Here is a 10,912-nt window from a genome sequence, read left to right as displayed (position 1 = left end):
ATGCATGTCATGCCTACCTGATTCGATATCCATCGTCGTTTCAGTGTCTTCGATAAAACGGGCATGCATTTCTTTTGCTTTTAGGAGATGTTCACCCATTAGGTACCTGAAAATGAAATGTTCCTGCTGTTCAGTAATCACAGAAAAAAATACAATTATAGACAACTACCACAATCAGACACCTTATTCTATGGATTATATTCGTACTATTTACTTACACTGTATAGCTGGCTACAGAATGATGTTACTCTGCTACAGCCTGTCAGTTGACTGGAACGCTAGATTGTGCCGCTAATAAAACATTTAGCGTGTCTGCGGCGAAAACATACCGCAGAGTCACATTGTGAGCATGTGTCAGTCGGCCTGAGCGAGGCGGTACAGCCTACCGCATTCCAAGGAATTGATTGCCCGAAAGATGTGGAGCATCATTCTGTAGTCAACTGCATTTGGGTGTGCAGCATTCGAAGTCCCGCCGTATCATTTAACCCGCGCCGGGCCGGGGATGTTTGAACACAGCCCTGCGGTTTTTGGCACACCTGTTCATGCATCTTTTCCGCACACGTTGTGAAAATTTCAGACCCAGGTCGCCTAAGGTTAGGTCACCAGGTCACACTAAGTGACCTCACCTCAGAACAAAATAAGAATGCTCGTCATAGCTACACCGACAGAACGATTGCCTTGAAACTTTCAGCGATTGATAAGAGTAACATTATCTATAAAATGTTTATCTCGGATTTTTCATATCGGTAACCTAAGGTCAGGTCAATTTTCTGGCCTCTCCATTATAAGTCAATGGGAGAAAATTGAAAAGCGTCTGTTTTGCACGAACGCTATTCTAGACACTCTCAAACATCGAGATGTAGGTGAAATTGACACACTGAACCGGAAAATGGCAACTGTGGCCCCTCGTTATGTCCCCGAGGTCATCTCAGGTCACGAACAGAATCTAACAGTTTTTCGCTAATAACTTCTGAGAGAGGCGTGCTAGAGCGCTAAAAACCCTTAGATGTGTTCGGCTCGACGTTGCGGATCGACTGATATGCAACATGACCTTTTCCGGTCAGGTCATGACCTTGACCTGAGGTCAAATTTTAAAGTGGACCTTTCAAGGTTAAATTATGGTTTATTCGACGCGTTTCGACGAGAGGAACACGATGCTGGCAAAAGTGATGTCATGGCTCTTTTGAGTCAAAAGTTATTGCCGAAAAAAAAACACTTTCGTAAAATCTGCTATTTTGGGAGTTTTTGCCCTCTGGAGGCTAAACCGTTGACCTGAGGTCAAATCTGTAAACAATACACAGATGTCAGAAAGGTCTGTGAAAGGGCTATCGAATGCGCTTTTCTGCGGCGCTGTAGCTCTGTCGGTTCCCGAGAAAGCCGTCTGCAGTTTTCAAAATGTTGAAATAGTCAACATTTTACCTTTGGTGACCTCTGGTGACCTGACCTTTGACCTGACCCAAAAAATGACTGAAGTGTTTTCGTTCTTGTTTTGGACGTTCTTTCGCTTGCCGCTTACCGCGTGTCGCTACGTGGCCCAGGAGCCGAGTTAGAAGGGGGTGTTCAGACACCCCCCGGTCCGGCGCGGAAGTCTCGGAGCACCGGCCCGGCGCGGGTTAAATATAAGGTTACTGGGCTGTTCATTTGAAACTTAGTGTAAGTTTTAAAGGGATGGTAATTGGAAGTGCTTCTAATAATTCGATTAAAATGGTAGTGATAGTGATAAGAAAATAACTACCAAGAACACCCATGTAAAGCAAGTATTTATGTCGCATAATACGCTTCTAATAGAATCTCCAACTCATCCGCAAAAAAAAACTCATCCGCAAAAACTTACTGGTATTCGAGGTATTCGTCGTGATCGTGTCGGTACTCGAGTTCTCCGGTTCGAGGAGCGCCGGCGGGGTCCACGTGGCCCGGGATCGGCGAGAGCACACTGTCATTCAGCAGGCGTTTGCTCGTCTCCGGGTGGATCATCACGCCCAGGTACCATTCCTCGATGCCTTTCATCTTGTCAGCACTGGTTATGATGGTGAATATGTCCACGTCACGTTCCATCACTTTCCTTCGATTTTTTGGCACAGTCCACTGAACACGACGGTCGGCGTCGTCGAAACTCTTGGTCATGCTGTATATGCTCGGCTTTTCGTCTTTGAGGAAGTTGATGAACAGCTTAACAGGCACATGGTAGGTGATGTTAGGGTTGCGTCGGTCTTGCACCAACACTATTTGTGGAATGGGAATGATTTGAGTTACTTGAGAGAAGCCGCCCGGTGGGATGAATATCTTGTGGTTGACGACGTCTGAATCTTTCGGAAAATTGTTTCGCCCATTTAGTGTATGGTACCAGTCAAGCAGATCTGCCTTTCCATGAACACGGACGACATCCGTGGAACTCCTGCGGAGAAATATGTCTATTTTCTTTTCCACATTGCCCACCTCGATGTCTCTGTAGCCAGGAACTCCACGAACATTGACGCTTATGAGATCAGTGGAGACGTTTTTTGCTGATTCCTCGTCCCACCAGTAAGGGTTTCTTTTCATAGCCGTGATCGTCAATTCAACGGTTGCTACCTCCGGATGTTCGTCTAAAATGTCGCCAACGTTTGGCATTACTGCGTAGTTGCTATCGGTCTCCTTGGCATGCTTTCGTTGTGATAGGCCGACCATGGTGAAATTTTTGACTGTGCGCCTATCAAAGTGTTGCACCCAAAGGGTCATTTCTTCACCTTTGAGAACTTTGGGTTTCTGACCAGGCTCTAAGTGCTTTCCTAGCGTTTCATAAACGCTATTTGCAGCTGATTTATACTTGCCCGCAACGCGAGCCACCCGCCTACGTTTTTCTTCGAGATGGTCTATGCGTTTATCATCAAAGACGTCATAATCTCTTTCGTTGTTGGGGTAGAAAAGGTCCACAGGTTCTAGACTGGGTGGCTTTACATCCTCAGTGGCCACGCGTATTGCCGACGATAAAGTGTTCACTACACTTTGGGCCGCCTTTTCAATAAGTTTTGGTGAAACAGATGGGTCATTGGCGTAATTATCCAACAGAGTTTTGGCCAGCCTGTCGGTAAGATTAAGAAGCTTCTCGGCAGTTTCGGGGAAGTATTCGTCGCGGTGACCACCAGCGACTGCTGCCAAAGAGTCCGATGTTTGTTGTAAGGCACCGAGCGTTGGCGTGGGGATGTCTTCAATGGAATCGAAGAGCTTTTTCCTCATTTTTCGTTTCTCTTCCACTTCACTAACTTCGGATGGATCCGCGCTCGGGTCTGTAATCTCGTTGAGAAGCGATGAAGATGTAGAAACAACCTGCAGTGCTGTCGGAAAATCGCCATCCCTAATTGCCTCCGCAATCTTATGCAAACCACTTGGAAGGATCTTGAAAACCTTCTCAGTGTATGTAAAGATGTCTGCCTCGACAACAGGAACCGGTGGACGAACTATGACGCTCACAAACGTATTCGTATAAACACCACCAGCGTCGCTAATGCGAACACGCAGTTTGTTACTATAGCCCTGTTTTGCATCACCTATTGTCAGCATTATTTTGTCGACGGTCGGATTGATATCCTCATAAATGACGTAATATTTACCATCATGACGCTTCTCTTGAAATTGGTACAACAGAGGTAAATGTTTGTCAGTCCAATTAGCGCAGCCCAGCGAAAAGAATGTGATCCCTGAAACACCTTCTGTGGGCTTAACCCAACAGTGGCCCGACTTGGGAGCACCATTGAGATGCAGCGTTGTCATTTGAGCGTGACCTGCTTCTACATTCTCCCCTATGGCAGCCACTTTCAGCGCGATGTAATACGATCGATCCGGATGCAGCACCTCCTCATTGATGATAAGATGCTGGTTGTTCTGTCCAAAGGCCGTGTCTTCACGCCAGTTGATGATGTTGTCTGTACCATTGCCTATGGCGTCTGTTATGTGCCAGTACACGCTAAATGGACGACCTTCACAGTTGAGACACTCGGCGCGAAATGATATCTTCTCCTGCCAGTCGACATCACCGTCACAATTATACTGGCAAACAATAGCAGCACGCTTACTGCCTTTTGGCATTACATCAATTGTCTGGCGAGCAGTACAATTTCGAGTGGGTATTTTGCCATGTCCTTTTTTCTCAATGGTGACTTCGAATGCATACCTTTCGTGGACCGTCATCCGAAAGCCAGGTGCGACCAAGCGCTTGTGCCGTGCTTTGGGCAGGTCACGTTGGGGGCCGAGGCAGTAACTGTCTCCCTGCCTAGAAGGAGAACGCCAGCAACGCCATCGGACATCTATGTGACCGAGTGCACCGACAGGATTGTCGTCATCACGCGAGTCTGTCGCGTCCACCACGATGCTCTCCTGCGGCAGCGATAGCACGTCACCCCCGGCGATCCGACACCTGAGCGGCAGCGGTGTGACACGGAACCAGCCCAGCTCGTAGGCGGACACTGTGCCCAGAGAGTCGATGTAGGCGTCCGCGCGCATCTTGACCGCCCACAGACCGTACGAAAGCGTGAAAGCAGGAATGCGCAAGCCGTGTTGGTTCATGGGAACATCCGCAAGGTCCACTTTGTTGCTACTGGTAGGATAGGGCTCTTCATCAGTGATGTGATGCACGGACCACCGCACCTGATCTATATCCACAGTCGGGCAGCCTGACTCTGTTACGGCGTATATTCGGAGCGTGTCGCGAAGATTGTACTCGGGAGCTACGTCGCGGGACTTGCCCGAATTGCGGATGTCCACCGTCGGAAGGCACATGTTTGGATTGGCGTTGGGAGCAATAACGACCGGGCGCACGCCCAAATGGGTGGAATAGCCATTGTTAGTGCACGTAACTTCAACATTGTATGTGCCAGGATAGACGTACAGGTGCGTGAACTCGTAGAGATAAAAACTACTCCCGTAGTGGTAGTCGCTCACGTTAAAATTTTCACTCTTCCAGAATCGTTTTCGATTCATAGACGCAGTCATGAGGTCTTCCATACCAATTTCGAGGTACGTATTATCCTTCAGATCAATGAAGCAGCGGAACGGTTCAGTACCAAGCGCTTGCATTGCCAGTTTTATGGGGTACGACTTTAAAGACATACCCATGCCATTATCCAGATGAAACAGTCCTAGCCTCAACGGTCGCATTACTTCGCAGTCCGGTCCAGTAAACTTTTCCAGGCACTCGCACCTATAGGATCGACCGGATATTTCACTTTCGAGCGCTATACATCTGCCATCATTTTTGCATGGTTCTAAGCGTTCGCAAACACCAAGTGATACCTCACAGTTTCGTCCAGTGAACCCCCTAGCGCAATGGCATTTGTAACTGCCAACCACAGGTGAGCACTTGGCATCATTTTTACATGGATTCGAAAAGCAATAATCGAACATGTTCTTACAGTTGTCTCCCGTCCAATCGTCGGTGCAGCGACAGGCCCAATATGGATGCTGTTTGGTAGGTACACAGGTGCCACCTGAAACAAGTGCACATTTTGTAAATAAAAAAGAAATACGTCTGAACACCGCACCTGACTTTGAAAAAGTAACCAATGACCATCCCACCTTAGCATTAGTTTTGAGTTGGGATAGCCAAATTAAAGGTGCGTTCGGAGAGGCACATTCCACGTGGAATATTCCATGCACGCGAAATATTCCCAGAGATTGGCCGTTCGGAGAGCCCCGTTGGAATTCACCGCGGGTTCCTGGGGAACGCGGTGAATCTGAAAAGCATGTTTCGTGTCATTCCAGGCAAGATGGCGGCGCCCATGGGAGCGATGACTACGTAAGTTCAGTGGGTTTTATTAGTTGTTGGTGCTTGTTGTTGTTGTTGTTAGGTGCTTGTTCCGATTGTTATTCCTGCAAGACGTCTACAATAGGTACAAAAAATTGTTCTTTTTGTAAATAATTTCGTGACAATATGCTCACCCTCACCCGGCGAGGGTGAGGGTGAGCTGATGCAGCTAAGGTTTTTCGCAAATAACGTTAAAACGGCGGTGCGCCGCCAAATTTGGTATAGCCTCTGGGGCAACCTTTTCGCACCTATCCTGAAAATTTCAATCCTCAGTCGTTTCAGGTCAGGTTACCAGGTCACAAAAACCGGTACAATGTCAGGGGAAAATTGGACTAGTTAACCCTTTTCCTGGCGGGCTCCGCCGGGACAAGAAACTGGCGGGGGGGGGGGGCGATTCGGCCCCCCTTCAGATCTCAAAAACTACACATCGCAGCGACAAACGGTAAACGGCATCGGATACGCACGGTCAAGATCTACAATTTTTACTAAGGTCATTTTCAGGTCAGGTCAAAGATGACGTCACAGGGGTCGAAAAAGTCAAAATGGCGGCGCTAGATATGGAGAGAGTTTTTCTCGAATAACTTTCGAATTAGTCAAGATAGGAACAAACTAAGGGCATCATCGTGATCCTCCCGTCAATCCGCATCGAATGATATATATGTTGACCTCGAAAGGTCAAGGTCAAAGGTTGACCTCAGGTCACGTGACCTCGAGGTCATCATGTATATCATTCGATGCGGATTGACGAGCTGAACACAATGAGACCATCCACGCGTCTGTATCTTGTTCCTGTACGGAGTTATTGGCCAAAAACCTTTGGTGACCTTTGATGACGTCACATGACCTCACAGCTGCCCAACAGCAAAACAGACCTCAAGGTAGTGAAGGTTGATCGTATATGAAGTCATGTATGGTATATGGGGCCATTCCGACCCGTTTTAGTGGTAAAACAGGGAGTTGATTTTTCCCCCATTGACTTATAATGGGGAGGTCGCGAAACTGACCTGACCTTAGGTCACTGATATCAAAATTCCGAGATATACAAATTGCACATACTGGTACCCTAACTAAAGCCTGAAGAGAAGAAATTGATCGGTCAAAAACTCTAGCTCTGGCGTGATTGCAAACTTTTCTGAGGTAGGGTCACCAAACCGCCTCTGGTGACCTGACCTGAGGTCAGATCAACTCAAAATTTTCAGAGATGTTGCGTAGAGGCCTTTTAGGAAAAGTCAGAAAATTTGAGCTTCCTAGCTCAACGCGTTTGGGAGAAATAACCTAAAAACCTCAGGGGGGGGGGGGCTCCTGAGGCCCCCCCGCCAGGAATAGGGTTAAGCGGTGAGTGAATACCAGAGATATTGCCAGAGTTATACCAGAGTTAGCGTGGGTGCTATGGCACGTATAGCGCTACTAAATTTCAGACACAACTTGGGGCATCTATTTGACACATGGCCTGGGAGTTTTCGATTCCATTGACCTGAGGTCAGGCCACAAGGTCACAAAAACCGGTACATTGTCAAAATGGCCCTAAAAAATGCACTATTTTGTTCATGGAAACTAGAGTTCACCATCGATTTGATTCAAACTTGCAGGATATCCCAAGGTCACCGAGTGCCATCATAGGCAGCCCAGTTTTTTTTCTTCAAATTCGGTTGATCTGAGGTCATCTAAATGTCATGACAATTTTCAAGGAAATTTCCCCGAATGTGTAAAGATAGGAGATTTGTGCTTTATTTTAACGTTTCTGTGTTGTAACACATTTACCCCGTTTACATGAGTCAGCGAAAATGACGTTTAGAACGGATATTTCCGTTTAGCGAAAAGTGCGCAAGTTTCGACTCATGTAAACTGGTTTGGGCGCGCAAAAATGACGATTACGCGGAACGGAAATATCCGATGAATTAATGGGAAATATCCGTTTAGGACGTCAGGCCTAAACGGATTTTTTGCGCATCTAGCAGAAAATGACATGAATATGCATGTTTTATAGATGAAATTTTTTAGTTTACACATCAAAATACATATTTATCTTGAATGGTAGGTCTAATGACAATGAAAAATCCACTTTTTGCCCCTGATTTCGCGCCATTGTGTCAGATTCATAAAGTACCTACATAAGTGTTGAGAGGAACGTCCTATGCTTCAAAAGGGAAGCATTCTAGTTTATGGGTAATTTCCATATTTCTTAGATTCAACAATCAGCGTTCAATTCCAGGGCAACCAACAGCCTTCCCAGCCAGTCGCTCCCTATAGCCACTTGGAACAGCATGCTAGTGCCATTTAGTGCTTGGTACACTGGATATGGTGCTTGATTTATTTTGCTTTAGTACCTAAATACTCCCAAACAATTTTCTCTACCTAGGTACTTCAAACTTCCTAGCAGTGATTCAGATAACTTATGCTTCAGCGAACAGCCACCAGACGGCAGGGCACGCTGGCTGGTTGGGACAGTAACTTGGCTGCATGCCAAAATGTACACAAGACACAAGCCAAATTTACTCAGTGATACTGGCATCTGCCCCTCCCCCCCCCCACCTATATTTAAATGTTCACCTTATTGTTCCAAAGAAGTAGATTCTTCAGTGGTGGGAAGGTCTCTGAAAGTTTGGTTAATCTCGGATGGTGGAAGCAGGCAACTGGCAAGTTTTGTGGAATTTGTAGAATCATACATAACCTTACCTACCAACCTAACTTTCAACCTACCATCCTACAAACACACCTACATGCCTACAACCTATTATACCAAACTACTTCCTACAAATCTACAAGGTCAACCAACCTACCAAACCACATAGGTACCACTCGGACTTCATCTTCACATCTTACCTGGTGTGATTGAGAGTGGATTATTCTATGCATTTTGAAAAATGCACTGATAGTGTCTTAAAGTTTGGTGGTGAGGAGATGTAATTTCTGTTATGACTAAAACACATGGAAATGATGGATACTGTGTTGCACGCACCCGACAGTCAAGCAATGCACCCACAGGTCACATCTACTACACAATTCACCTAGTACTGATCTGACCCATGGCCCTGTCTTTGAAGAACTGAGCAGCTAAAAGCAAAAAATGAAAATAGAATGCTGGAATATTCAAGTGCTTCAAATCTGTCAACTAAAAATGTATACACAATCCCGCACCACCCACTTTCATACCAATGTTTTCTGAAGTGTGGCACCATCCTGCACATCCTTTCATGCATTTTCATTTTGTCAACTTACTGGAGGTCCATCATGATGAGCTATGACTATTATGAGCTGTTTTAGCCTTTTTCTGAAACCAAAAAGACTTTCAATGTAGATGTGCTCTTCAATGTTGTCCAAAACCTCAATTGTTTACTTGCTTTCTGACAATTAATCACACTTTTTTTACAGCACACAAGTAAAATAATGGCTTGTGCCATGATTATTTCCAATTCTACATACAAAACTTTTAAGAATCAAGTAAATTAAGCCTAAAACAAGCACAAATAATGCTTGATAGGAGCTGCGCCAGACATGTAAAAATGCGCAAAATATCCGTATTTTTCGGGCTGCCGGCGTAAAGGGAATTATCCGTTCCGGAACGGATTTTTCCGATAAGGCTCATGTAAACGGGGCCACCGAAACGCATTTTTCCGTTCCCTGGCTAATCGGATATTTCCGTTTAGGGCTGAATAACTCATGTAAACGGGGTAATTAATTTACATCTGTTTGGTGTTTGCAAGCTGCAAGAACGCTTGGGTCGGGTCAGCTGAGGTCAATTAAGGTTAAACTACGTTTTTGTTAATAACTTAGCACACAATGAGGCTAGAGCTTAAAAATGGTGTCGTTGTGTTCCTTGTGTTCAGGCGGTTCGAATGATATGCGATATGATGCCTTTTGACTAGTACAGCTTAACCCGCGCCCTGCTGGGGGGGGGGGTGTTTGAACACCCCCCTTGTGGTTTTTCGCGAATATCTCAAAAACGGAGGCGCTCCGCGCCGCCGTTTTTGGTACACCTTATCATACATCAATTCTACACATGTTGTTAAAATTTCAGACCAAGGTCATTCAAGGTCAGGTCACCAGATCACTTGAAGTGACCTCACCTCATAAAAAGTTTCAATGTCTGTCATAGCCACACCGAGTGACCGATCGCTTTGAAACTTTCAGCGATTGCTAAGAGCAATAGCATGTACAAAATGTATATCTCAGAATTTTGATACCGATGACCTAAGGTCAGGTCAATTTTGCGACCTCCCCATTAACCCCCATGACCCATGACCCAGTCAATGGGAGAAAATTGAAATGCGCCTCTTTTGGACGAAAGACATTATAAACACTCCCAAACACCGAATTACAAGTGGTTTAGACACACTGAACATGAAAATGGTGTCCGTGACCCTTGTTTATGCCCTGAGGTCATCTTAGGTCACGAATGGTATCTAACAGTTTTTCGCAAATAACTTTTGATAGAGGCATGCTAGAGCGATGAAAACGCCTTAGATGTGTTCAGCTCGACGATACGGATCGACTTATATGCAACATGACCCTTTCCGGTCAGGTCATGACCTTAACCTGAGGTCAAATTTTCAAGTTGACCTTTCAAGGTCAAGTTAATTAATTCGATGCGTCTTGACGAGAGGAGCACGATGCCGGTAAAAGTAAGCTCGTACAAGGCTTGGGTCAAAAATTATTGCAGAAAAACTGTTTCCGAAAAAAAATCTGCTATTTTTGCAGTTTTTGCCCCCTGCAGGCAAAACCGTTGACGTTAGGTCAAATCTGAGAGAATTACCTAGAAAGGGCGTAAATAGGGCTATCGAATGCGATTTTCCGCGTCCCGAGTTATGCGTTGGCTTCTTGGAAATTTTCGACATTCGACCTGGAAATCGGCGAAATTTTGCCTTCAATGACCTCTGGTGACCTGACCTTTGACCTGACCAAAAAATTGACAGAAGTGATTTCGTCATTATTTTTGACGCTTTTTCGAACGCCGCCTTCCGCGTATCGTTACGTGGCTCAGGAGCCGAGTTACAAGGGGGGGGGTGTTCAAACACCCCCCCCCCAGCAGGGCGTGGAAATCCAGGACCCGCAGCCGGGCGCGGGTTAATTAATCGCTTTAACTCGCGCCCGGCTGGGGGTCCTGGATTTCCACGCCCTGCTGGGGGGGGGGGG

At 46.0% G+C, this 10,912-nt stretch overlaps 1 protein-coding gene across 3 annotated transcripts in view; it reads right to left on the bottom strand.

Moving 5' to 3' along the window:
• Nucleotides 1-10,912, bottom strand: part of LOC122365971 (polycystic kidney disease protein 1-like 2) — a 91,185-nt gene that overhangs the window by 7,340 nt on the left and 72,933 nt on the right. For 2 of the 3 annotated variants that reach the window (XM_043337670.1, XM_043337669.1), the window contains 2 exons: nt 5,388-5,462; nt 18-106 (listed from right to left, as the gene is read on the bottom strand). In XM_043337670.1, the coding sequence (XP_043193605.1) occupies nt 18-99 (82 nt within the window). In that variant the 5' untranslated portion in view covers nt 100-106; nt 5,388-5,462. Of the gene's footprint in view, nt 1-17; nt 107-1,834; nt 5,357-5,387; nt 5,463-10,912 lie in introns of those variants that run through there. The other variant, XM_043337668.1, reaches the window with a different exon arrangement.

This window comes from Amphibalanus amphitrite, unplaced genomic scaffold (genome assembly GCF_019059575.1).
Source record: "Amphibalanus amphitrite isolate SeventyFive unplaced genomic scaffold, NRLGWU_Aamphi_draft 000775F_arrow, whole genome shotgun sequence".
NCBI classification, from domain to species: domain Eukaryota; kingdom Metazoa; phylum Arthropoda; class Thecostraca; order Balanomorpha; family Balanidae; genus Amphibalanus; species Amphibalanus amphitrite.
This window is presented reverse-complemented; position numbering and strand designations above follow the sequence as displayed.